The 24,675-nt window shown below is 41.6% G+C and overlaps 1 protein-coding gene across 1 annotated transcript in view; it reads right to left on the reverse strand.

Annotated features, from left to right (window-relative positions):
- Positions 1-24,352, reverse strand: part of pcp4b (Purkinje cell protein 4b) — a 30,446-nt gene extending 6,094 nt beyond the window's left edge. The window contains exons 1-2 of the mRNA XM_070906444.1: positions 24,307-24,352; positions 2,903-2,954 (exon numbers count right to left, since the gene is read on the reverse strand). Of these exons, the coding sequence (XP_070762545.1) occupies positions 2,903-2,954; positions 24,307-24,315 (61 nt within the window). The 5' untranslated portion in view covers positions 24,316-24,352. The remainder of the gene's footprint in view (positions 1-2,902; positions 2,955-24,306) is intronic.
- Between the last annotated feature and the right edge of the window lie 323 nt (positions 24,353-24,675).

The following is a 24,675-nucleotide window of genomic DNA, read 5'->3' on the forward strand; positions in this document are numbered from 1 at the left end:
AGGCCTCTAATTAAAATATGATTACAAAGAGGACATCCGAAATAAAGGCCCATTCTGCATGAATACCTTTTTATTTTTGAGAATTTTGGTATATTTTGCTGTTAATTCTTCTCTTTTCTAAACCTTTTGAATGAACATTTACTAGCATATTTTTACACTTCTGTGGTATTGCTACTTTTACTAAAGGGATCTGAATGCTCTTTTTTCATGAAGAATAAACATCATCAACAACAACACTGAGCGTCCCCTGACTCTGAATGCCTCCAGCACTTTGCATTTTGTCTCCAAGTAAACAGCAAGATGCAGTAAAGCGGAAAAAGTTTGATTCAATTGTATCCACTTGATAAACATTCAATCTTGTGCCCTTATCTTTACAATAAACACCTCCATCCTCCAGCTTCCCTGTTGTTGCTGTTATCAGGTGAACAGCCTTTGCTGCATCACTGAGGTGCGTCACAGCCGCATGTATTCGTACCTCCCCACTTCAAAACGAGATCCGACGAATATGAATACATCGCTCTGTGGCTGTCCTTGAGCCTGTGAGAGGTTGTCGCTAAAGACTGTGCTCTGCTGTGTGCTGGGGGTATGCAGAGTGGGCGAGAGTCAATAGCAGCGTTACTCCCCTCCTCACCCACTCTAAGAGCTCTCTCTCTCCCAATCTCTCTCCACATTGAGAGGCACGCTTCAGACACGCTGGGAAAGCAGTTTTTCCAGGCATCAAATTAATTGTCAAGGTCAGACAACAAAGGGGGGGCTTTGTGTGTGTGTGTGTGTGTACACACTTTCCTTCACTTTCTCTTTTCATTAAGTGAATAGAAAGGAAGACCTGAATCCTACAGGCAGTGAAAAATTAGCCTCCTGCAACACAGTGTTTCAACTCAGCCGACTGCTGGAGGTAATCTGGATCCCATTAATTGCTGTTGGTGAATAATGTTGCTGAACGGTGACTCTGTGTAATAGAAACAGGGTCAGTGGCTGCATGAGCCTCGTTTGCGTCTACATCTCAGTTTGACGGCATAAACACAGAAGATTATTTGTTACTCCTTGAGATGGACTGTGTGGAAGAAAAATATTCTTTCAGGTCCAATTCTGTGGCTGGTTCAGATGAGTTTTATTCACTGCGCAGTGGAGAGAGAGTTCACAGCAGTCATGACTTCTCTCGTCAAGAAGGTGAATAGAGCTAAGGACGGCTAATGGTTATTTAACAATACAATCTGATTCAATCTGCCGGGGGCCCATTTGGCTAATCCCTTCAACACCTACGACAATGTAATATCTCTGTCTGTGTTGGGCGGCGGTGGTTGGTAAATTTAATTCACATGTAAGTTCAAGAAAGCTTCTCAAAGACTGTCTTTCTGGATGAGTAGCTCAATGAGTTTACACACAGTGATCTGTATGGAAATGTCTCGAGAACCTGATGATAAACAGGTGAATGAACGTTCACCTCCACAATTGTTTAAGATGTAAAAAAACAAACTAGATTATTATCTTTTGTAAAGCCATTTCCTTCTTTAATACATTTTTGTACTCTTACACTTACAATGTAACAGCAGCCATCCTGTCACTTGCATGCAACAACATTGGGTGGGAGGGTCAACGGCACCTGATTTGACCAGAGTGAGTCTGTGAGGCACGCAAAGATCAGTTTTCCTCTTTCCATGAAGCAATAATGTATACATTTATTGAAAAAAGTACAGTATTTTATAAAAAATCAAAATGGCTCATTCTTCTTGCCTCTGTGATGTGGTGCTGAGTCAGGGCGACACACCAAATCACTGCCATGATTTAGAGGAGGTGAAAGCAGGGAAGATATTAGTTTTCTCATTGACGCCTTTATTTGCTTTGCTGTGATAGGTTTAATGACAGAAAGCTCAACAGTAAACATGATTTGTAATGCACTTAGTGCATGGATCTTTATTTCCCCCAGGACAGGACTGATGCAGGCAGTTCAGGGAGGCAATCATCAGGGAGCTGGATTTACAGAAGCTGATGGTCATCTCAGGTTTGTCTCCTGGTGTCTGTATTATTTCACCCATCTGAGTCAGGACATTAATCCTCAGCTTTGTCAAGAGATTTATAACAAAACTATAAAGCAATACAGTATATCACCTTTGTGAAACACACCAAACTATTAGCAGAGTTGATTTGCTATCAGGCAGGACACATGCTAACATTGCATTGTACTTTATTTCTGTTTTGAACATCGAGTGAATCATTACTGATGACCAATAATGTACAAGCTCAGAATAAACGGCACAGAGCTCCTGCAGTCGTGACTCAAGGGTATTACATATAACAGAGATGAAGAAAATTGATAAAAACTGACAAATGAACTAATTCCAACGCTTGTAATGAAATGTTCTCCATGTCATGTCATGTAAACGACGACATGACACACTGAACTCTTCTCAGGATTGTGATGAGATCTGACGGAGAGCCCTGAGGCCATGTTGTGTGTGTGTATGTGTGTGTGTGTGTGTGTGTGTGTGTGTGTGTGTGTGTGTGTATGTGTGTGTGTGTGTGTGTGTGTGTGTGTGTGTGTGTGCAGGCTCTGACGGCAGCTATCTTTCAGACCCTGTTATTGTCAATCACGTGACATGCGCCTTTTAAAGCTGATCTTAGGTACATGGGCCCACATATACTGTAAACTGTGGTCCACTTACCCTCCCTCTCATCCTTCCTTCGCTTCAATCATTCTCTGTCTCTTACACACTGTAAGTTGTTTTATTTTGAAAAATGATGCAAAAGTCCAAGTTTAACAGGCTTCATTTAGGGGCTGTTAAAACGAGTCTTGAGCATGACACTGCTGATGCAAATAAAAGTGAATGTCTTGAAAATAAATGACATAATCTACCTCATAATCAACACATTTAAAAAGCATTATAAGTTTGTTTTTTTTTACCTTGTCCTCCAGATGTCTTGTTGTTGCCAGCAGTTGCTCCAGATCCTTGTCTCTGCGATGCAAAAACAACAAAACAGAAAACATGAGTGAGATGGACATTTCTTTTCACAGTATATTTTCTTCAAACTGAAATCCACCACACTTCTTCACAACAATAGTCGATTTCCCGCAATCCTGTCATCACATCCAAACGAGTTGAATATGCGCCACTGCACTGTGCCCTTTACTAATTAAGCCTTGTCCTCATGATTGTTCTGACATAGACTGGGGGCTAAACTGCCACCTAATCTGCTAGCCCGCTCTCTGAAGCCTCCATTCTGGAGTATTTTAGCCAGTAGCGTCTCTTTGTTCTGACCACATGAGCTGAGGGCAGAGGAGACCCTGCAGGCTGAGGGCCCTGTGACAGTAAAAAGGCCCTAAAGACCATATACAGTATGACCAGAAGTGAAACAATGCCTGAGTTATTGCTGTTTACTACAGCATGGCACTGTGACACTTCAGAGGTCAGAAAAAATACATGAAGCACATGACCTAGTTCCCACTTTAAGTTTTATTGTGCTCGTTTTGCAGAATGACGAAAGCAAAAAATGTCCAAAGCCAGAGACTTATGTAAGCTGTCAGATGCTTCATCATGTGTGTTTCTCAGTACATGAAACCATATGTACTGCTGGACAAATACTGGAAGTTTGAATAAAGGCTTAAAATTCGACGAGATGAGGATTTTCACAATAAGATAAAAGTTAAGGAGCAGCAAGCAATGCTTCTTTAATCGTTAAATAAATCAGTGAGAGTGTACTTAATATATATATATATATATATACTACAAAAAAATGTATAACACGTTGATAATGTACGTACATTCTGCATATATGAAGGGTTTCATTCAAAAATATCCTCTAGCCATTTTAGAGAGAGAGAGAAAAAAACATATCTCAAACTAACAGTGATACTAATTATACAGTGTTGGTTCCTCTTGGTCACATGGTAATAATCACATTTCTCATTTAAATTCACTCCACATCACAAGATACTGAGGTGTAAAAAAAAAATGGGAAGACTGATGGACGTAAACGAGAACGTCTCCAAGTCTCACCAGCTGCTGTCAACTCTCTCGCTCAACAAATGACTTCAGATGTGATGCTGCATAACGGCACATAACCACACTTAGCTGCTATAACATAATCAATACACTCTTAAATACTAACGCAGCAACATTTATCTACATGTCAACTTTCATTTTCCTACAGCCATTTATTTGCCACGCCATATTACCTCGGTATTCCAAACACACTCGCTTTCCTCTTGTTAAACTACAAATAGGTACTGATCTCCAGAGAAATAACACACTGAGTGGCTGTCTTGATGAATGTGAGTTTGTCAATGTGCATTTAAAAACGGAGTAAACACAAGGGAGTACAAAGAGTTTCACCTCATTGAGATACCCAAAGTCTGATTCTTGATGTGAATGACTTTAGTTTTAAGATAAATCTAAAAGTTGACATAAAAAAAAGGCTTCATAGCATGTTGAAATAAAATCCCTCTATCTCCACGCTGAGGTCTGCAGGGTTCAGGCAGGTGCCGACAGCATTAGAGGCGCGAAAAGGGTAAAGTAGCAGATATCGCGTTGGAGAGGAGTACACGAGTGACACTTCCTCACAATGAGCAGATTAGGCAAAGCTATTCTTAGAACCATATTATAGTTCTGCTTTTAATATGCAGCAGAGCGAGGGAGAGAAGGGATATCACTGGGAATGATGAAGGAGCCGGAGGGAGTATGTATGGCAAAGAAAAGGAGCAAGGAAAGGAAGTAAGGAGGAAGTTACATCATAAGCGTCTTATTAATCACACTGTATTAAGGTGGCACAGGGGAGACATGTTCTGCTGATATTTAGTAAAAACGTATCCGTAATTCTATGAACTTTCTTATGGCTTGAAAAGTTGTTCAGAAGAGTAGTTGTCAAATTCACTTCATATCAAGTAATTACCACTTGCCACTCTTGGACAGACATCTGTCAGCTCTGGCCAGCTAACATGACACATTGAGATAGTAGAGTTACCTAGTTAGAGAAATGAACAACGAGAGTCCCAAAACATCAGCCTGCATTTGTACACATTTGTAACATTAGTAAAAGGAATATTTAAAAACGTCAGCATGAAATTCCTGCTGTTTGGCCATTTTCCATTCAAATCCATCTTCTCATATGGTCTCAGCCATTCCCATTGGTTATGCACACAAGCGCATAACACTGATGACAATGCTCGGAAACCCGTCTATTAAATATGAAGCTACTGCTAGCAGCCACTTACCTTAGCATAAAGACTGGAAAAACTGAGAAAGAAACAGCTAGCCTGTCCGAAGGTAACACAATGTTCCTATCAGCACCTCTAAAGATCACTAATTTACACGTTTTATATTGCATGTTTTGCTACATCACAAAAACAGTTTTAGTTTCACGGGGGTTATGTGCTGGCTCACCAGCTGCTGGCTGGAGTTTACCGTACATACTGTATATGAAAGTGTTATCCATTAAGTTGACTTATTTTGGACACCCTCATTAAAGGGTCTCACTGCACGTGTGAGAAATTTAGGACTCAATTAGACATTAAAGACTTGATCAAATGGAGGTTTGTTGCAGACCATTTGCCGCAGCGTTCAGTGCTAATGCAGCTTAAAACTTGATAGCATCAAATGATCCTCTTGTTTGCTGCTCCTCCATATCAGCCTATGCTCATTAATTCAGCATTAGCTATCCCCTGTTATAACTGATGTCCCTGGGCCTGTGTTTGGGACCGCCTTGGTGGCCCATTTATCTTCACAGCCACAACCAAAGAGCAGGTGGGATTCAGTGAAGAGAAGGCGTGCAAAAACTCCAAACTCTGTCAATTTTGTCAATGCCACAAACCTCTCACAAACATTCAGTATGTACATACATTTACAATTGGAGGAAATGCTTCACTATGGAAACTCCCAGAAACTGTACAAACCGGATAGTGAGTTAAAATTGATGTTGTTAATAACATTTTTTATGATTTCTGTCTGAAACCACACACAATGAAGGTTGAAGGTCCGTGTGCAATCAATGTGTGTCAATTTGAACTTGAACTTGCCGTGTTTGTGCAGGAAAATTAATCTCTCATATGAAATGATTGCAGGAACTACAGCGTCACTCTTCTTATCGTCAACTTGCACAGTTTATTGCCAGCTGGCAGACAGGTTATCAGCTTGTGTTTTCATATGCACAGCCTGGGTGGGAGCTGTGATGATATTGGTGATATTTAGTTTTTCTGTAGCGAAGAACGGAGGATAAGGAGAGGACAGCGGGATCAATACCTCCCTCTGCAGTTAAAACGTACTCACACAAACATTGGCAGTGGAAAGATAAATGACCAGGATCAATTCTTTGACTGCCTCCTCTTGTCTGGAGAAAAAAAAGAGAGGGAGAAAATAAAGTAAGAGAGGGAGAGCTGCGACTGCAGCAGTTTGGCTTCCAGTCTTTGCAGTCGAATATGTTTCTCGAGCCTGGTAGTGACCAAAAACCTAATTACCAGACCTTGAAATGTCTTTCAACTTAAACGGAGTAGTTTGACATTTTGGGAAACGCGCTCATTCACTTTCTTGTCGAGAGTTAGCGGCTAGCCTGGCTCTGTCCAAAAGTTACACATTGTTGGTTGTTTAATCCACACAAAAACGGAAGGGCAAAAGCTATTTGTGGTTTTAAGGAGGGCTATGAACTGGACTATTTCTTGGTCAAGTCTTTTTGTCACCGTGAGTTGCCAAGCAACCAGGGGAGACCCCAATTAGTTTTTTTACTTGTGTTTTTTTTATGGCTTAAGCAAATGAGATATAACATATGTTAGTGAGCTTTTAGTTTTGTGCAGTGTAAATGTAGATTTTCCCAAAAGGGACGTTACGTGGTACAGACGTTAGCTTTACCATATCCATAATATATATATATACATATATATATATATATATATATATGTATATATATAATATAATGTGTTTGTGTTTCTGTGCCAGGTACCTTTGGACTGAGTCAAGCTGGCTGTTTCCAGTGTTTATGCTAAGCTAAGCTAACCATAACCTAGCTTCATAATCGATAGATATAAGAGTGGTATCAATCTTCTCATCTCCCTCACGGCAAGAAATTGAATAGGCGTACTTCCTAAAACGTAGAACTATTTCTTTAATAATTTGATGTTTGAAACAGACAGACAGATAAAATGACATTAGATAAAATGGGTTTTATTTTGAATATTTCCTCTACCAGCACTGGAATGGGGACCTCATGTGCAATACTTCTCATCCTGTTCATATGGTTTGTTTTTTCCTTATTGTTCTTATCATCAGAGCTTGACAAGACCTGCGCATATCATTTCATAAAATCGGTGAAGGAAATGTACTACACAAGTACAATTTATTATGTATTGTATTTCAAACAAGCATTTCTTATGGATTTATTGAACAGATTCAGGGGGAAAGCACTAGGGAGGTGGCACGGTAACAAAACAGATAAAGGAAATGGTTTCATTTAGGTAGCTTGTATCTGGCTGCCTCCTGGGGGATTTAGCTCCAGCTACTTTCACCGCAACCTTTTCACGGCTGTTCCCCTGCTCGTTCAAAGGTTTCCCATTTGGTCATGTCAGAAGGGTTTCCATGCTTTAATAGCATACAGTCGAGAAGGCATCGTGCTATGTGTCCTCTTTTCTGAGCTCCTCTTTCTGCATTATTAATCCAATGCTTTCAATGAATTTCAAACAGCGTGTGCTGTGCTTTGATGCTGCGGAGAGGGATGGGTGGAGGGGCGGGGGGTTAAGCATCCTTGCAAGCACAGAGCACAACACACCCGCCTTTTGGGAAGAAATGTCTAATTTGAGGCCGGTCTTTGATGTAATTCTAAATTTTGTTATAAATAAAAACACAAGTGTGTGTTGAAGTTTACCTGTCGGGCTAATCAGAATGATACCTGTTCTCTCTTCTCATTTGTCTGTCAGGAAAAACCCTCCAAAGTGAAGCGACTTATCAAATTATTTTGTGGTGTTTAACATTACAGTCACACCGCTGAGCTCTCTTCCGGCCCCCCTGCAGCTCCGAACAAATATCAGAGCCAGATAAGAGCACAGTTTTGTTCTTCCCTGTTACTAATCCCAGTTCAAAGAGAAGAGCCGAGTCTCTCCATCAGCCTCGTGTAATGGCCATGAAATGAACTGGTGCCTGCGTTGGAGCTACAGTAGCTGCTGCTTCACAACATGCTAATGTGGCTCCCAAAAACCAGCACCAGCTGAGTGTGAGCGGGGAGACCAGTCCGTCCACACTGCACTGCATCAGTGCTCTCAAACAAAACTGCCCCCAAGCTCATGTGGTTGACTTACTCATGTTTGCTTTTGGAGATACTGTTGATGTAACATTACAGCACTGTTGCAAAAAGATTAATATTGTATTACACACACAGATCAACTGCAAAGGCTACTATATACAGTTTGGCTTTTGCATCATTTAAACATTCCCATAGGCCTATAAGAAGATTCAAAGGCATGAAATACCACCTTGATCCATATCTTACAGACCGGCTCTCTTCATGTTCGGATTATTACAAATCATCTAAAGTCTTTTATATAAAGCAAATGATACATTCATACCTGAGTCACCTTCCTCAATGTGGTTTCATACTTCTGTTATTTTGTGAAAATCTCTTTATCCTAAAAAATATATTAACTAAAAATGTCTCCCTAGTTTATACTGGAAATTTTGCAAACTAAGTTGTTCAGTTGCATCACAGTTTAAATGTTTGTTAATTGTCCAATTAATCTGCTGATCATTTTTTTCAATTAATCGATTGTTTTGTCTATAAAATGTGAGAAAATAGTGAGAAAAAATGCCCATCAGTTTCCTAAAGGCCCATGATGTCCTTCCTTGTTTTGTCCACCTAACACTCCACAACCTGAAGTTTAATATTACATAAGACAAAGAAAAACAGCGAAATCTCTTGCTTTTTTTAATTGAAAAATTACTTAAATGATTAATCGATTATCAAAATAGTTGCCAATTATTTCTCTGTCAACTGACTAATTGAGTAATTGACTAATCATTTCAGCTTTAAAGACTCAGTTAAGATACTTTGAACTTTTTTTACTGAGTTCAGCATAAAGATAGGCCTATAAAAGCACTATTAAGCACTAATCTTAATAGCTTAATAGCCACCTATCTACTGTTCTGTCTTTCACCTTTGGAGCACACTTTTTCACATATTTTCATAAAACCGATGGTTGTAAAGTTTCATCCACTCATAGTAAAAAGTTATGAGGTTTTAACATGTCAGCGATGCTCCATGGTACCATTAGAAACCTTTGAACATCACTGTGGATGTAAGTGCCGCTCGGCCATGATAATCACGATGTCGTACTCAGAACTTGGCTTAAATAAAAGACGTGACTTGAGGTCATCTTGTTTATGGCGAGAGCGCTCTGCTCAGTGAAGAGGTGATGAGAAACTCTAACACTCCCGAGGGCAGCGGAGAGAGGAGGAACCATTACGGCTGAGCAGCTCTGGGGCCGAGCCAAGTGTAAATTGCAATAACAGCAGCTCGATGAGTGAGATTACTGAGGGAGAAAGGGGCTATCCTCACTCTGCAGATAAACACGCACATGAAAACACACACACACACCAACGCTGGTGAACAAATCGGCACACCTGTGGACACATCAGGACACACACAAACACACACAGACACACTGCGAGAAGGAGAAACAAGAAGATGAGAAACCAATCAAGCGGGGGGAAAACCAGTAATTACATGACGTTGACAAGGGAGATGGAGAGCAGAGAGATACATATTGTGCGTCTCATTAATCATTAACAGACTCAGAGGGACACAAGGTCAACAAACAGTGTTTTGATGTGTGTGTTTTTGTGTGAAATACACACACCAACAGCCAAGCCAGTGTAGCATACTGCCTGCAAACCCCACAGTGGCTGCATGAGAATTTGTGCCTCCAGGCTTTCAATTAGGATACTTCAAGGGGAAAACATTAACACACACACACACACACACACACACACAGAATACAGGCACGCACACACACTCTCACACACACATAGGGTGAGTCAGGCAGAATAACAGAAGATTCAGAGTGCATATACTAAGTAAGCACATTTGCAAATCAGAGAAATGTAAATATGTTTTATAATCTGATTGGGCATTCATCGGGGGGACGGAGACGGGAGAGCATGAGGCTGTTTTCAGAGCGAATCCTTTAAAACATCCACCTCCTTTCATTCTGAGGGCGAGCCTTTATGTCCTTCACTCAGAGCTAAACTCGGTTATCTGCCCCGCAGAATAGGATGCTGGAGGCAAGCTGCTTCTTTGCACCCGACGCTTGTGTGATTTTTCTCATTTTCTCGTTTTTAGTTCATGTGTGGGTAAATATCAGTGAAAATTACATTCATTAAAATTCCAGAGTTTGGACCAATTCCTATTTCAATGGATGTCAAGATTAATATGCATCGTAGCCCACAAATCAAGCGTGCACTCTCAAATTTAATCTTGATGTGGTATTAATGAAGCAGATCTACATGGACGTGGAGCCTTAAACTAGTCTGTTTATTTAACAATATATACTAGTGTACTCCTGCACCAACAACCAATATGAAAAGTTCATATTTTTACAAAGAAAGAAGAAGTTTACTGTAAAGGAACAGTTCAACATTTTGGAAAATACGCTTATTCGCTTAGGTGAGAAGGTTGATGCCACTTTCATGTCTGTACGGTAATATGAAGCTAAAGCCAGCAGCCAGTTAGCTTAGACTGGAAACACTGGAAACAACAAGCCTGGCTCTGTTCAAGCTGTGTTTTGTTCTGAGGGGTTATATGCCCCCCCCCCTTCCCTCTTTATGTTACAATAACTGGCTGCTGGTGTAACATAAGGAAGAGTACATAGTCCCACGTGGCACATTGATCCTGAGAGGCACTGTTTTTAAAATGATGATCAATTCACCATGTTGAGTAAATGTCTTGGTTGCAACATATCAACACTTTGATTTAATGCACTGATGTGGGGGCAAAGATGCCTTGTTTCCATAGCAGTGACATGTTTGTATCATTCAGGACGATACGTAACTCTGCTGCTGCATGTGAGGCGACGAGCAGCGTATGGAGGATGCTGTTCTGCTGAAAGCCTGCACAGTAAAACACAGTTTCCCTTTTGATCCTCTAACCTCACTCTCCTGCTGCCTCTTCAGCTCTTCAGAAATCAGCCTGCTCATCCTCACTGTGCAGGCAGTGGGAGTGAGGCGCGAGTGTGTGTGTGTGTCTGTGTGTGCTCTTTACTACAAGTGTTTTCGTGTGTGTGTGTGTGTGTGTGCTACAGACCACTCATCTGTATGAGCTCCATTGGCAGTTACATAAACCATACTGTCATACAGGCTACAGGGCATACTGAAACACTGCCAAATCAGTGCTGGGTCAATAACTCCCCACTGCAGATTTTTTTGGATTTTCTTTCTTTTGTTGGGCAGCCAGTACGCGTCTGGTTGAAAGGAGGAGGAAGTAGGTGGGTTCTTACTGTTGCAGCGCAGCACAGAGGTCAGTAATTACCATGAAACATAATTACTGACTTTCCCCGGGACCTTTTTTCTCTGAAAAGACAGACAGTAGTTTGACCACAGTAATTAGTGCATAAAGAAAGACGTTTGAAAGGCACAGAGAAGCATGAATTAAGGTTGAAATGTATCTAAACTGCCAGTCCAGATATGCACCAGGCACTTACGCCAAAATCCACCTCTGCAGCCTCTGGCACTGAGAAAGTGGCACGCTATTTAACAGTGACACCATTCATTTAGATTTCTCTCATTAAATCTTTTCATAACAAATGATATGCTAAAACGCTCTTATGCCTTTTCCACAGTCTGTTCAACTGTGGGTTTTTATGGCAATAATGCCATTTTTCAACACAAGGGCTCCTGTTAATCCCCACGAGTGTAGGTGTGAGAGTGACACTGACATAAAGGTAGGTTGGTGTCTTTTTCTATCTCCAAGTCAAGTGTGGAGATGTTTTTTCTCCTCAGCGGATCCTTGGGGGCAGGTAGAGCGAGTCAGCGGGGGGAGAGGAAGAGCAGCTGATTTGCTTGTCATAAACATCAGCTGTTTGACTACGACTGGCGACGCCGGGACCTTGGCACGGCCTGCCTGGCGAACCGAACACAGAAACTCAGCTGCACACTTCCCATTTCCTCTGTGGCAGCCAGGACTCCTGAGGTGACGCTCTGCTGAAGTGAACAGTTGTCGGACCCTGACGTTGAAGATGATCTCCCTCTCAGACAAATACTTCTGTTCTCAATATTTAATGTCTTTTTTGCAAAGCGGCTGTAGCTACTTTCTCTGTCATGCACACAACTGCAGCCGTCGTCAAGCCACCTCCACGCGATGCACACTCCTGTCAGCATGTGAGACATGCAATCAGTTGTTTTTGCTTCCTTTGTATTTCTCTGAGGTTCAGGCTGAGGAGGGCTTTTGGTAAAATCATGAGTCTAAGCAAAAAGCAGGCCAGCTGTCATGCAACCAAGGAGCCGTCGCCAGGAAAGCTCAGATCAAACCGTTCACACTGACTCACAAACTTCGTCTTCTTTTTTTTCTTTTTTTAAATCTAACATTATTTGGGGGGATTTTTGCAATGCAGCAGTAAAACTCTCGGCTCACATAATGTGGTCGACACCGAGCCAAGAAGTACTAATGCCTTCATGCCCCAGAAAAGCCTGAAATCACAAAACTACAAACGACCTCTAGAATAAAAAATCATTTGTTTTCATCTTATTACAGCTGGTGCTGTGGTAAAAAATACTTTGATTCACAACAATTTCCACTGAGAAAAGCAATGAGGGAAGGAAAGAGAGCAGGGGAGGGGGAAGAAACACATTACAGCTCCTCTTCAAATTATTCTTTCAAACTCCCGTCTGTTACACAACTTAATGAGCCTTGAAATTGGCGAGATTACATTTTTCGGCGTTTCTTTCATTAGTGTGGGTGTCGACGATCTCTGGGGATTGGTTTCCTCACTTTGGGATTGTACAGCACGCTGCCACAGAGCCCGTTGCAGTGATGAAAGGAGCAACAAACTAACCAGCAGGCCAGTAAATAGGTGAGGGAGTTCCCTGTGATCAGCCGGGGGTTTTCGGTTCAATCAGCCAGCTGATTTACAGAAGCTGTGCAGCGGGTTAACGCACTTCTCTCTGCGACAGATTGAATCATGTGCTGAGAGCGACAATCTGTTCTTCACTTCAATCATAATAAAAACAATCTGCCAATGAGGTGAGATAGCAACACTTGTTTTCACAGCAAGTTGCCTTGGTTCAAGAACGTACAGACATCAGGATTTTGCTTGATTTAAAGGAATAGTTCGCCTGTTTGGGAAATGTGCTCATTCACTTTCTTGCTGAGGGTTAGATGAGAAGCAGCCAGTCAGCAGTCATTAGCTTAGCTCAGCAAAAACACTGAAAACAGGGGAAAACAGCAAGCCTGTCTCTGTCCAAGGGTAACAAAACTCACCTACCATCACCTCTAAAGCTCACTTATTAACACATTATGTCTTGTTTATTATTATCTGTTTGAAAACGACACATTTGTAGTGTAAAAATTTAGCATATTGGACGATTTCTTTACGATTAGAAGATCAGCGTACGTTTTTTATGTCCAGCATAAAACAAGTGAAACTACCTCTGTCACCTCCCAGTTGTAGGAGTTTTGATTAGAGAAAAATGACATTTCAAGACCCAATACGAAACTTAATCAAATCGATAATTGAAATTAATGATTTTATATTTCCCAAAATGTGCTGCTTTTTGAATTAAAAACTAAATCTTACACTAAATAAAAAAAAATACTGCGGATTGACACCACATCTCCCCAGATATTAGTCTATGGATCTTCATCGACGAAGAAAATGTGTGAGTAAGGAAAATTCTCCTCAACAGCATATTTGTTTCTGAGCTTCACAGTCCACTCTTGACCTTGGAAACAAAAGCTGACAAAACAATCTCGACTCAATGTCCACTTACTCGCTTGTTTCACAGCTTCTGACCAGCTTTCAGCAACTTTTTTTAACTAGTTTCCAATGTCAAGAATGAACTGTCAATCTGAACTTTTAGTGAAATTGACGAGGAGTCCTTGAGGTGCTCAGAATAATAGAAAGTTCAAAAATCTACTTTTCTATGACAACCAAGCAAACTCTCGCCTGCTGATGAAGACAAGTTTGACTAGGTCAAAAGCTCAGGAACAAAGCGACATAAATGGACCTGAGTGGAGATCGTTTTGTCTAGAACACATTTATGTTTTTGATATCAAGACACTACTACTACTGAATCTTAGCTTAACTGTGCCATTGAGTCCAATGCGTTACATCATGGCATGGATTTGAATGTTGGTTCTTTTCCTCATGAAAAATGTTATTTTAATCTGTAAAGCTGAAGTTACTGTCAGATGGCGGTTTCCTGTAGCTTCTTGGCTTGACTCTGTTGCGTGGGACATTGAAGCATCTCGCTATTTGTAGCAGATGAGAATGAGAAAATCAATATTGTGGATCCCGAAAGCTTCTTACTTTGTTAATCTGTAATAGCTGATTCATAAACATGGCTGGCATAATGCGATGATTGATGTTTTGGCTTCAGCTACTTCATCTGGCTCAGTGACACTGACCATTTTGAGCTCCCAGACCCAGAGAGACTGGCTTGTTTAGAGGCAGGCCAGCTTGTTGGCGGGCGACTCTGTTGCTCCGATGCACTGCCAAGCGCCCATCAGCTGCGAGGGGGGTCCACGTGACACAGAGAGCGCTCGCTACGTAACCAGGCGACCCAGATAGCGCTCCAGTCTGCTTTTGTGGGCCAAGCAGCAGGAGAGTAGCTTTGCAAATGAACTGAAAAGAGCAAGGTGTTCAAATTAAGACCCTAATTATGAGGAATGATGAATCTGTCCTCTGCTTGTGCTGTCCCACCAGAGACTGTCGGATAGAAACATCTCACAGGGAAGATATAGCCAGGTATTTGATGTGATGGTTTGGATAGTATTCAACTAATAGATCCTTTCTCCATGCCCAGTCCTAAACACCACACAATTTGAAGTGTATAGAATAATAATTACAATCAGAGCAGAGTGGTGGACAAAAACGAAGGGTGAGGAACTGGGAAAATAATTTAATAATACTGTTCATTTGTCTCTGGGGTTATTTTAAGACTTGGCAGCTTGCAGAGTCCAAGAGTTCCCTGCCACATTCAATGGCCATTAAGAATTTAAAAAAGCAGAAGTAGGCCACAGATAATTCAAGCAGAAAGAACATAAGGCCAAACCGCCTCTTCTTCTTTCTGTTCTTCAAGCGTAGCACAAAGTCAAATGAGTTGTTGAGCTTCAAGTGAGAGGAGAAAGTACAGAAACCAGCAGTTCAGGATCATAAGCCGAACATCAAGGGTTCACGCCAACAAACGACAGAAGCAACAAAAAGCGGCAAGAAACTGTCAGACCAGCTGCTCCAAAGTTCCTCTACCTCTTCCTTTTTGGACAAATAAAGCAAACTAATCAAGCTAGCCAACACAATTTCCCTTTAAATGCCTCCTGTCGTGTTTAAGTGTGGTTCTGAGGCTCTGCCTTGTAAAACAATTCCTCAAAAGCTGCAGTGAATTCCTAGTGACATCTGCAGAGGGCATGTGTAGGCTTCCGGCTTGTGTCTGCTTGGACGAGAGAGGTTTGTGACATTTGCTTTGAGGAAACGACAGCGATAGAAAAGGCCTGCGGGACATGAGAGTCCTCCAGAATTTATAAAGAAACAAAGAGTTGCACTGAAGCACAGTTAAAGTTCATTAAACACTAGCAATGAACCGATTTTGTGTTGTTCATTTTATTTCACTGTTTGTCTTATTGTTTATTAGGAATGGACCCAGAGCCGTTTCTGTATTTTGGCATCAATATCCAGGAGCATAAACAGCAGCATATGGATCTACCGGGCAGTCAGGAGGCAGGTCCGTCCCAGATTAATTAAGTGTTGCGACGCAATGACAGACGTTCACTGTCATCTCATGATTTATGTCTGCTTGTCAAGTAAATCTTCCTCAGTGCCAACTGCAACAAATCTCCGTCCACATTGCCAGTTTGTCTCATCTTTGTCCATTACTCTAACACCCAGAGAGACACAATGTTAACTTTGAGCAGCAGGTTTTCTTTTCCACTTGATCTCCTTTAGAAATGAGCACAGCAGTTAGGCTCCATTTAGTCCATAATGGGAAGAGCACAGAACACCATCAATAAAACTACAGCTTTTTACCCGAACCAGTCCAGCACAGTGCTGCAGAAAACTGATGCAATTGCCCTGACCTTCGCTATAAGTGCACATATAAAGAGACGCAGCTCACTGCCTGCTGATGGAAACACACTTAGATTAAAATCAATTCTGCAGATGGGAAAGATAAAACACACCTTATGGTATGTGTTGTTTTACAAGTTAAAACGTATTCAATTAGCTTGAAAGTAAGCAAATGATTAATCTTGATTACTTTAAACCCCATGATGAACCTGGCTCCCCAAGACCGAGTGTAACCTTTGGTGTTCTTTACAGTAAAAACCAAGCTTCTAACACAATAACAACAAGCTAGACACAAGCTCAGTTTAGGCATTAAATCCAATCAAATCAAACTCCAGCCTGGTTCAGAAAGCTCACCAGCTGCTCTGCACTCAAAATGTCTGGTTGTGGTTGTCAGCGCATTCCCAAAATGGAAGAGCAAATTCTCTTTATGACTTAAGCCATAACATTAGCAGAAAATCTCACAATTAAGCTTCACATCTCAGCTGCCACATTGAGTCTCCATAGAAAAAGAGACAAGAAACAATTTTAACTTTCCTTCCTCTTCTTGAACACGCACAAATCTAAGCATGAACACTATCTAACATTGTGAGTCACAGTTAATGGGCAGTTTAATGTCTTGTTCTTGCTTCCTCTGTCATCTGAAACCTAGCGATACAGTCCAAATACTGGCCACAGCATTTAAGAAAGCAAAAATGTGCAAAGTTGTCAATACCACATCCTCATCATGTAAGTTCCTCAGCATGGTACTTCATCAGGCCTCCAGTGTTATCTACAGTATTTGTAGGTGAAATATAACATTGCCTTATACAGTATTATTTTCAGATATAAAATGAAAAAAACATACACCAGCTCACATCATACCATTTGTAAAGTCATATTCAATCAAAGCAAACTGACAACAAGAACAGTCCAATTTAGAGCCTAAGGAAGTGGATGGGGAGGGCAAAGTTACACATATTTACTCCCGCAATTGAGGATTCACTGACCAGCTCAAGAGCACTTTGATAGTGATGACTGAGGGAAAAAAATCCTCTGCCAAGATTTTTCCATTTGTCCAGGTAACGAAACTGGGGACCCTGCAGTCACAAACCTGTTTCTCTAACCTCCTTACTTACTAGATTGGCCTGCAGACCCCTGCAGTCCCTGAAGTGTTATTTCCAGCCCTTAAATCTGTGGAGTGTGACGCTGTAATGATTTTGTGGGAGGTAAATTTGCAGCGTGCAGCAGTAATGTCGCTCTGCTAATTCAGCCCTTCCCCACCCCCTCAACTCGTAAGGTGAATGACTGAAACATACACACGGGCACGCACGCATGGTGATCTATTGCTGACGTTGCTGAAATGTGTGATTTACATGACTGTGGTGCACACACAAGGCAAAGATGACCATGTTTTGTTTGGTTTTTACACAGAGATGATGCCCATTATCATACATTAACACATTTTATGGTTGTCAAACTGTCCTTTCACATCCCAATCTGTTGTGTTACAATTTCAATACTGATGTAGAATCTCAACGTTCGACAGTACCGTTTGATCATTTTTCAGTATTTTAAATTGGTCATGATTTTTCATATACGTGAAAATCAGAAAGTTGACTTTTTTTTTTTTTTTTTACACACATGTAGTTTAATCTGACAGCAACTCATCCATCAGCCGCAGGATGAAAAGAGCTCGGTAAACACCTTCCAGAGCACTTCACCAAAGCAACAGGCTTAATAAAGAAGTCAATTTATTTTATTGATTCACTTTACTTTGCAATCCGTGAAACTGAGGAACAGGGGCCCATCAGCCCTGTGTACACAGCTGGTGAATTTATGTCTGCATAATATTCAGACAACAGCCGCACATGCATTACAAAAACTGCTTTCATCCCAGCCACTTAACCATCCGGAGTGTAATATTTTCACTGTGCGTTCAGCACCAATCCAAGTGATTTATGACGCTGCGGTTGAGTAAATTGCCATTCATATCTTCTTTGCTGTTGATAAAGATCGTGTTGGTTGATGGAGTGTTTGTTGATTAGACTCACGGGGGAAACTAAACCTGATATGAATCAACATGAAGATAATGAATACGCTAATCTAACTATAAAGGAAGGAATCTCTGTCTGTCTGCATGTATGTATGTCTGTCCCTCGATTATCTCGACAATCGCTCATCCGATCGACTTGTCGGGTGTATTGCTGAGGACCCATGGGAGTGATTTGTTGGTGCAATTTGACCAGTGGCGCTATAACTCAAATGTTGAGTAATTGTCACCGAATTTGGTACAGAACATGTACGATGTGACGTCTGAGTGACCATGACAAATTTGGTGCCATTTGGCCAACAGGTGGCGCTGTAGCCGTATCATCTAACTGTAAGGGAAGGAATCTTTGTCTGTATACGTATGACTGTCCTTCGATTATCTCGACAACCGCCCATCCGATCGGCTTCACACTTTTTGGTGTATTGCTGAGGACCCAAGTGTCGAGTGTAGAGTTGATTGGATGAGTGGTTCTCGAGAATGCTGCAAACAGCCATACCACGGTTCTTGACAAGTCTGCAAGCAGCACTTTCGGGTGTCAAGCAATTGGCCTGCTCCGAATGGGCATGCGTTCCAAACGGCCATGCACTCTGAACAGGCACACCCCCCAAAAAACGCTGCAAGCAGCAATACCGGCAGGAGCTAAGCAATCGTCCCATTGGGAATGGGCACATGCTCCGAACGGCCACACCCCAAACGGGCACCGCACTAGTAGCATTAGATTACAGTAACGGTTCACATTAAAACTACTTTTACAGGACATCTGTAGGGACAAAATGCTTTCATGGCTATTGCAGGCAGTCAATTACAACAGCAGAGACAGACTGACAGCAAGACACCACAACTGGGTGAGTGTTTACTTCTGCAAGTTTACATTTTAGTCCATTAACAAAGCCAAGTCAGTTTAACCTTGTGTACCATTAGGATGAAAAATCTCTCTCCAAGTGTGATCCATCTGCCTGTTGGACAGTTAACAAGAATCTGGCCGACAACGTTGGAGGCTGCGACACAGCAGATCTACACAATCCACAACAGTCCCCTAATCCAGCAGTACATGCTCTAAAGCTGCTTAATATTTGAATGTAGGGACAGACTAGTTCCTGTTGTAGGTTTACCAATCTGGAGAGACTAGGAAGGACTTATCTTTTGGCTTTTGCTAAGCATAAATGTAGATTTCTACCCTCAGCTACAGCATGCATTTCAAGGTTTGAGCACCTCATGCTACTCTTCGTAAAAATGATGTCTGTTTTTAAAATGGGATGGAGAACACATGCTCGAACTCTGAGATGAAAAGTGTCGAGAGCACCAAAAGAGAGGGGGGAAAAGCATTCTCCAATGTAATTTATCACATCTACCCCAGATAATGACCACAAATGAAAATGGATGCCATCACTCCCACTGCTTTAATATACATAATGCATCAAAGTGGAGCGCAAAATGCATCCAGTTTTGTCTTGTGATATTAAAATAGTTGATTTACTGCAACTCCTGATGCAGTTCCTAATCAAAAGCTCAGCGTTGGGCCTCCTGAGTAACACAAAACAATCCAATCTATGGACTGGGAGAAAGATGACGTGTGAAGACATCAGTCTAGCATTACAGGAGACGTCTGGACAACATGGTATTTGTTCAAAGTATCGTGTGAGGAGAAAATCCTTTGGTCAAACACAGCGAAGCTAAAGGAAGACCTCTCCATTAACAATAGAGTGCAGTACAATAGGCAGCTCGCTTTGCTAAGTCAAGTTCAAGTTCTTTATTGTCAGACACACAACAGTTACAGTCAAGCAGTCGTTGGCAATGAAGTTCTTAGTTCTCAGGCAATGTTCATATAATAAAGTAAAAATAAAATATAATACTGCGGTAGACAGGTGTACAGTAATAGTAAAATGTATAAACTAGAGTCTAAACAGGATGTGCAGTAATTTAGTAAATATATGTATGAATAGGTTATAAACAGGTATGCACATAAAAAAAAAAATATATATATATACTGTGATGTGTACAAGTATAAACAGGTAGAAATAAATATATTTACTGAGATGAAAACAGGTGTAACCAGGTAAGTAAGCAGGTGGAACCAGTGCAGTAGAGTATGTGTGCACAGTACCAGTAAGTATCGCACAAATATGGCAAAGGTCTCAAGTATTCAGAGTTGCCTGATTTGAGCTGACTATTAATGTGATGACCTCATCGTTATATCCCTGGTCGGGGTTATTTCAGTCGAAGTACTTAGAGAAACTCCAATCTCTGCTTAAAGTGGATTAAACAGCTTTTTCTGTCAAATTTATGTTTCCTGTCCATGAGCTGTTGAATTCAGCCAAGTTCAAAGTAAAGCAGGGCTAATTCAGAGTTGCCTGAATACTGCGTATGATTTCTCACTGCAGTCATCCACATTTATATTTTTAATCATTAAAAACCTAAAACAAAACCTAAACTAAATCTCCAAAGAAGCTGGTACTTGTAGTAATGATCTGGCAGCCAATCCAGGCTAAGTTTATGCTAATTTCTAATCAAGCTCATTAGCATTTCTGTCCATTCCCAGCTGGGCAAACTTGTTCAAAAATGTTGCAGGTCATAAAAATTAATGGTGAAAAAAAAATGCACACATTTCTGCACATACACATAAATACAACGTTCCTTATGCAGGCTTATAAACACACCCACCACATCTGTGTTGGTATATTGAGTTACAGCAGTACGTAACCACGCTCCTTTGATGTTAATTAGCACGGAGCAGAATATGGATGGGAGGTTCCACGGTAAGATCAATAAGATCTAAGAATATTTTTGACTTAATTTAGACAACGTCTTCAAAGTCCTGACCGAGCGCTGCTTCTTCTTGCACTCACCAAGACTGACGGAGGTGATGGGACACGCAGGAAAATAACAGCAGTGTGCAATTTTGTAGTCCGAAAGTACCTGTGAGTCAACACGAGTTCAAGCATCCTTGAAAAATTGTTCCACAAAATGTGCAGTAAGTCTAACCTACAGAAACACTAGAACACGTAATTACGAGCAATTCAGAGTCGGAAAAACTGCTCATGACAGCCTCTGAGTTGGAATTATGAGTCAGCAATATTGAGAATTTCTAACAAAATGGCTGCAATGTGACTCCAATGATGACTACAAGGCTAACAGCGGGGGTAACCATTTTGGAATAATGCGTTCCCAGCAGGTCAAAGTAACGCAAGGTTTTCCTGTTCCTGACATGATGTGAACGCAGCATTGCTCAGACAATTCAAGCTTTGAGGTTAGTATCACCTGTACTTTTCCTGTTAGGACAACTGTCTGCTGTGAAAAGGCCCATTCTGAGAAGGTTTGCGGAGTTTTATTTCATTTCAGTTTCGGTGAGTCTGCCTCACATTTCTAAATATAACAATGTTGCTCTGTAATCTCGGAGAATCAAAAATATGTGACAAATGTGAACACAGCAGCACAGAGAGGGAGAGAGTGCAAACAGCGAGATATAGCTTAAGACCTTAGGAAGTTGAAGACTAACTGTCATGATGGTTAGTAACCTTGTCAGTAGCTTAAACTCTAAAGTGCCAGAGTCAGCCATTTTCCACCATCTGACAGTTTTTCAGTCTCTCTTGTCAGCTTGTTCATTCCTCCTTAACATGAACACACTGACAGAAGTCAGAAACTTTAGGGACTTTGATTTTTCTGTTGGATTTTTAAAGCTTTTCTATTTTTTTAAGTTGTTGACTTGGTTCATTTGCTGAGAGAGAGACAGAGAGGGAAGGAGCTAAGATGTCGGGGGAAAACTGTGTATTACCTTCAAGTCTTTTTTCTGAGCAGGTATGTGTACAAACGGGGGAGAAAGAGGGAGGTGGAGAGAGCGTGGTGGGGAGGGAGGGAGCGCTGCAGTGCTGACCACTGCGAGACTCATCCATCCAGAACAGGCTGAGCTGCTCTGCTTCGGTTACTGGCTTCAAGTCAAGTTTGGAGACTGAATACGTTCATGACTTTGATTGAGAACAACTCCACTCTGCACTGTACTTGACAAAACATATCAACTCAGCAGGAAAATCATTTTCACCTCCCCTCCTCCTCCTCACATTCACACCAGGGCCATGTTCTCCCTAAAATTGCACCTATTTTAATCATCAGGAGATGGCAGCTTCTCTTTACTTTGCACATTATTACCAAACAGAAAGGCTCAGGTGATTCCGCTGCCGGGGAGGGATTCAATTATTCAAAAGCTGTTTTAGCTCCTGTTGTGTGTGCACCCTTCATCTTTTATTGAGGAGGCCGGTGATTTCTTACAAACAGCTTGCAGTGAAGTACGGTGACGCCTGCCACTGATCCATTTGAGGGAATGACAGACCACACACCCACTAGACTGCAGGATTGAACTCTGCCGCCTTCTTAACCTGAAGGCTGCTGTTGGTGTGTTTGGACCATTTTTTTTTTTTTTTGTTTACCCGAGTGTGAAGTGCCAGGTCTGAGGAGGTTTACTGCTGCTGTTACACACTGTTACACACACCAAATGACTCTCAACAACTTATCCTTTGTGCATACATACATTCATGCCTGTGTTTTCCCCGCGTCAATACACATTTGCATGAAAGCACATATACTTTTAAAAAGCAAACATATACCCACATATACGAGCGCAAACAAGAATATTCCCACAACTGCACTGAAATGTTCCAAAAGAACAAAGTCCTGGCTTCAGTTAATGCTCTGCTCCCTGTCCTACTGTACTGATCTCCCCTCTTTTCCAAGTGCCACAACAATGAGCACAATTCAGAAAATTTCCTCAAAAATTGATCAATTTTGCCGTAGGTACTGCTTGGTATTATTTTCAGTCATACTATAATGTTAATAATTGTGATTGAATGTGAACTGAATTGCAATTTACAACTCGCATTGACTGACTGAACTTGAAGCGAGTCGTCCCCGTCCCTGCTGCGTAGAACTGAACTGAGAGGTGTTTTGCTGAACATGTCCCACAGTCTGCTGACGGGTCGGCATATTTCAAACACCGACAACTGCAGGTGTCACTTGGACGCAGACGAGTCTTATGACAGTGTCACTCAATGGACAAACCAGTCTGTTGAGGAAATGTAAAGATCAGAGCATCAGCTCTTTATAAGTCTGCTTTTTGGGTACTCATGTCAAGGCTGCATCACTATTATATATATATTTTGTAATACTGACATTTTATAACATGCATGATATTTCCCAAATGAGTGAAACCACTACCCAAACTTGCAACACTAGTAGTGACATCCAAGCAGAATGCTCCGGGGCATTCAGTAATGAACTTAAGAGTTTGTGCAGAATAAAAAACTCTTCCTTAAAAAGAGCTATTTATATCCTCCTCCCTCTGCTTTCAAATGAATGGAGCTGGGACATCTGTGACTGCTGTGGGAAAACCTAACAGCACTTTTCCACTGCAAGCTGTAACTCCCCTGTGGTCTTAGATAAACTGGGTTATTTATACTAAGAGAAAAACCAACAGTAACATACAGTATAGTTGGTACAATCACCTCGTACATCCACCTGCACTGCCACAATCAGCCACATCTCAACATGCTCACTGTACCCCTGCAATATAAGACACTTTAAATGGCACTCTCCTCTCTCAATCAAGGAGTGACAAAGTAAGAACTGTTCTTACTTCTAAACCTGTTCGCACTGCGCACACTGTGTTCTTTACAGTTCCTGTCAAACCACGCAGTTTAGTTTCTGACCGTGAAGCAGGTCTGAACCATTGTAGTGAAAAAGAAATCCACTATACTGTCGCTTCAGGGGGAGCAGCCCAACGCGCCCTGGTGTTCCCCACACCGATGCTGTTCGGCGCGCTTTGACAGAGCCGCTGTGCAGCACCTGACACTCCGTAATGAATCATATCAACAGTAAATGTCGGATGAGAAATCTCATCAGTTAAAAGAAATCCGTCGACAGCAGCAGCTCGCCCGGCTGTGAAATCTCTCATTAATGATGTTTCCCTCTGCGCATAAGTGCGCGGAACGTGCGTAATTGGGTTAATCCCCACGTTTCTTTGTTTTAAAACATAAAATAGTCCTACCTCGCTCATGGTGGACGGTGTGCGTCGAGGTTTCTCGGCTGCTTCCAGTACGTGAGTCGCGGAGTGAGAAGTTTCGGCAACAGTGGTCTTTTAAAGAGTGGCTCGCCGCGGACAGAGAAGCTTTATAAAGTGTTAAGCCCAACTCCTCCGTGTCATCACGTCACCAATAAACCAATAGGAATGCCGTGGGCAAATGTGTCTCCCAAGTCACCACCCAACTCCTTCAAATATTCATACGCTGTGTAAGCCCTTTTCATCGTGATCGGCCAAACGGAGCTTCTCTCTCCTGTTGATGAACACCCGCTCACTAATGTGCGCGTTGCGATGTATTTCATGCACCAGTCTTCATGTCATCAATAGAAATTATTT

This window comes from Enoplosus armatus, chromosome 5, assembly GCF_043641665.1.
Source record: "Enoplosus armatus isolate fEnoArm2 chromosome 5, fEnoArm2.hap1, whole genome shotgun sequence".
Classification (NCBI taxonomy): Eukaryota; Metazoa; Chordata; class Actinopteri; order Centrarchiformes; family Enoplosidae; genus Enoplosus; species Enoplosus armatus.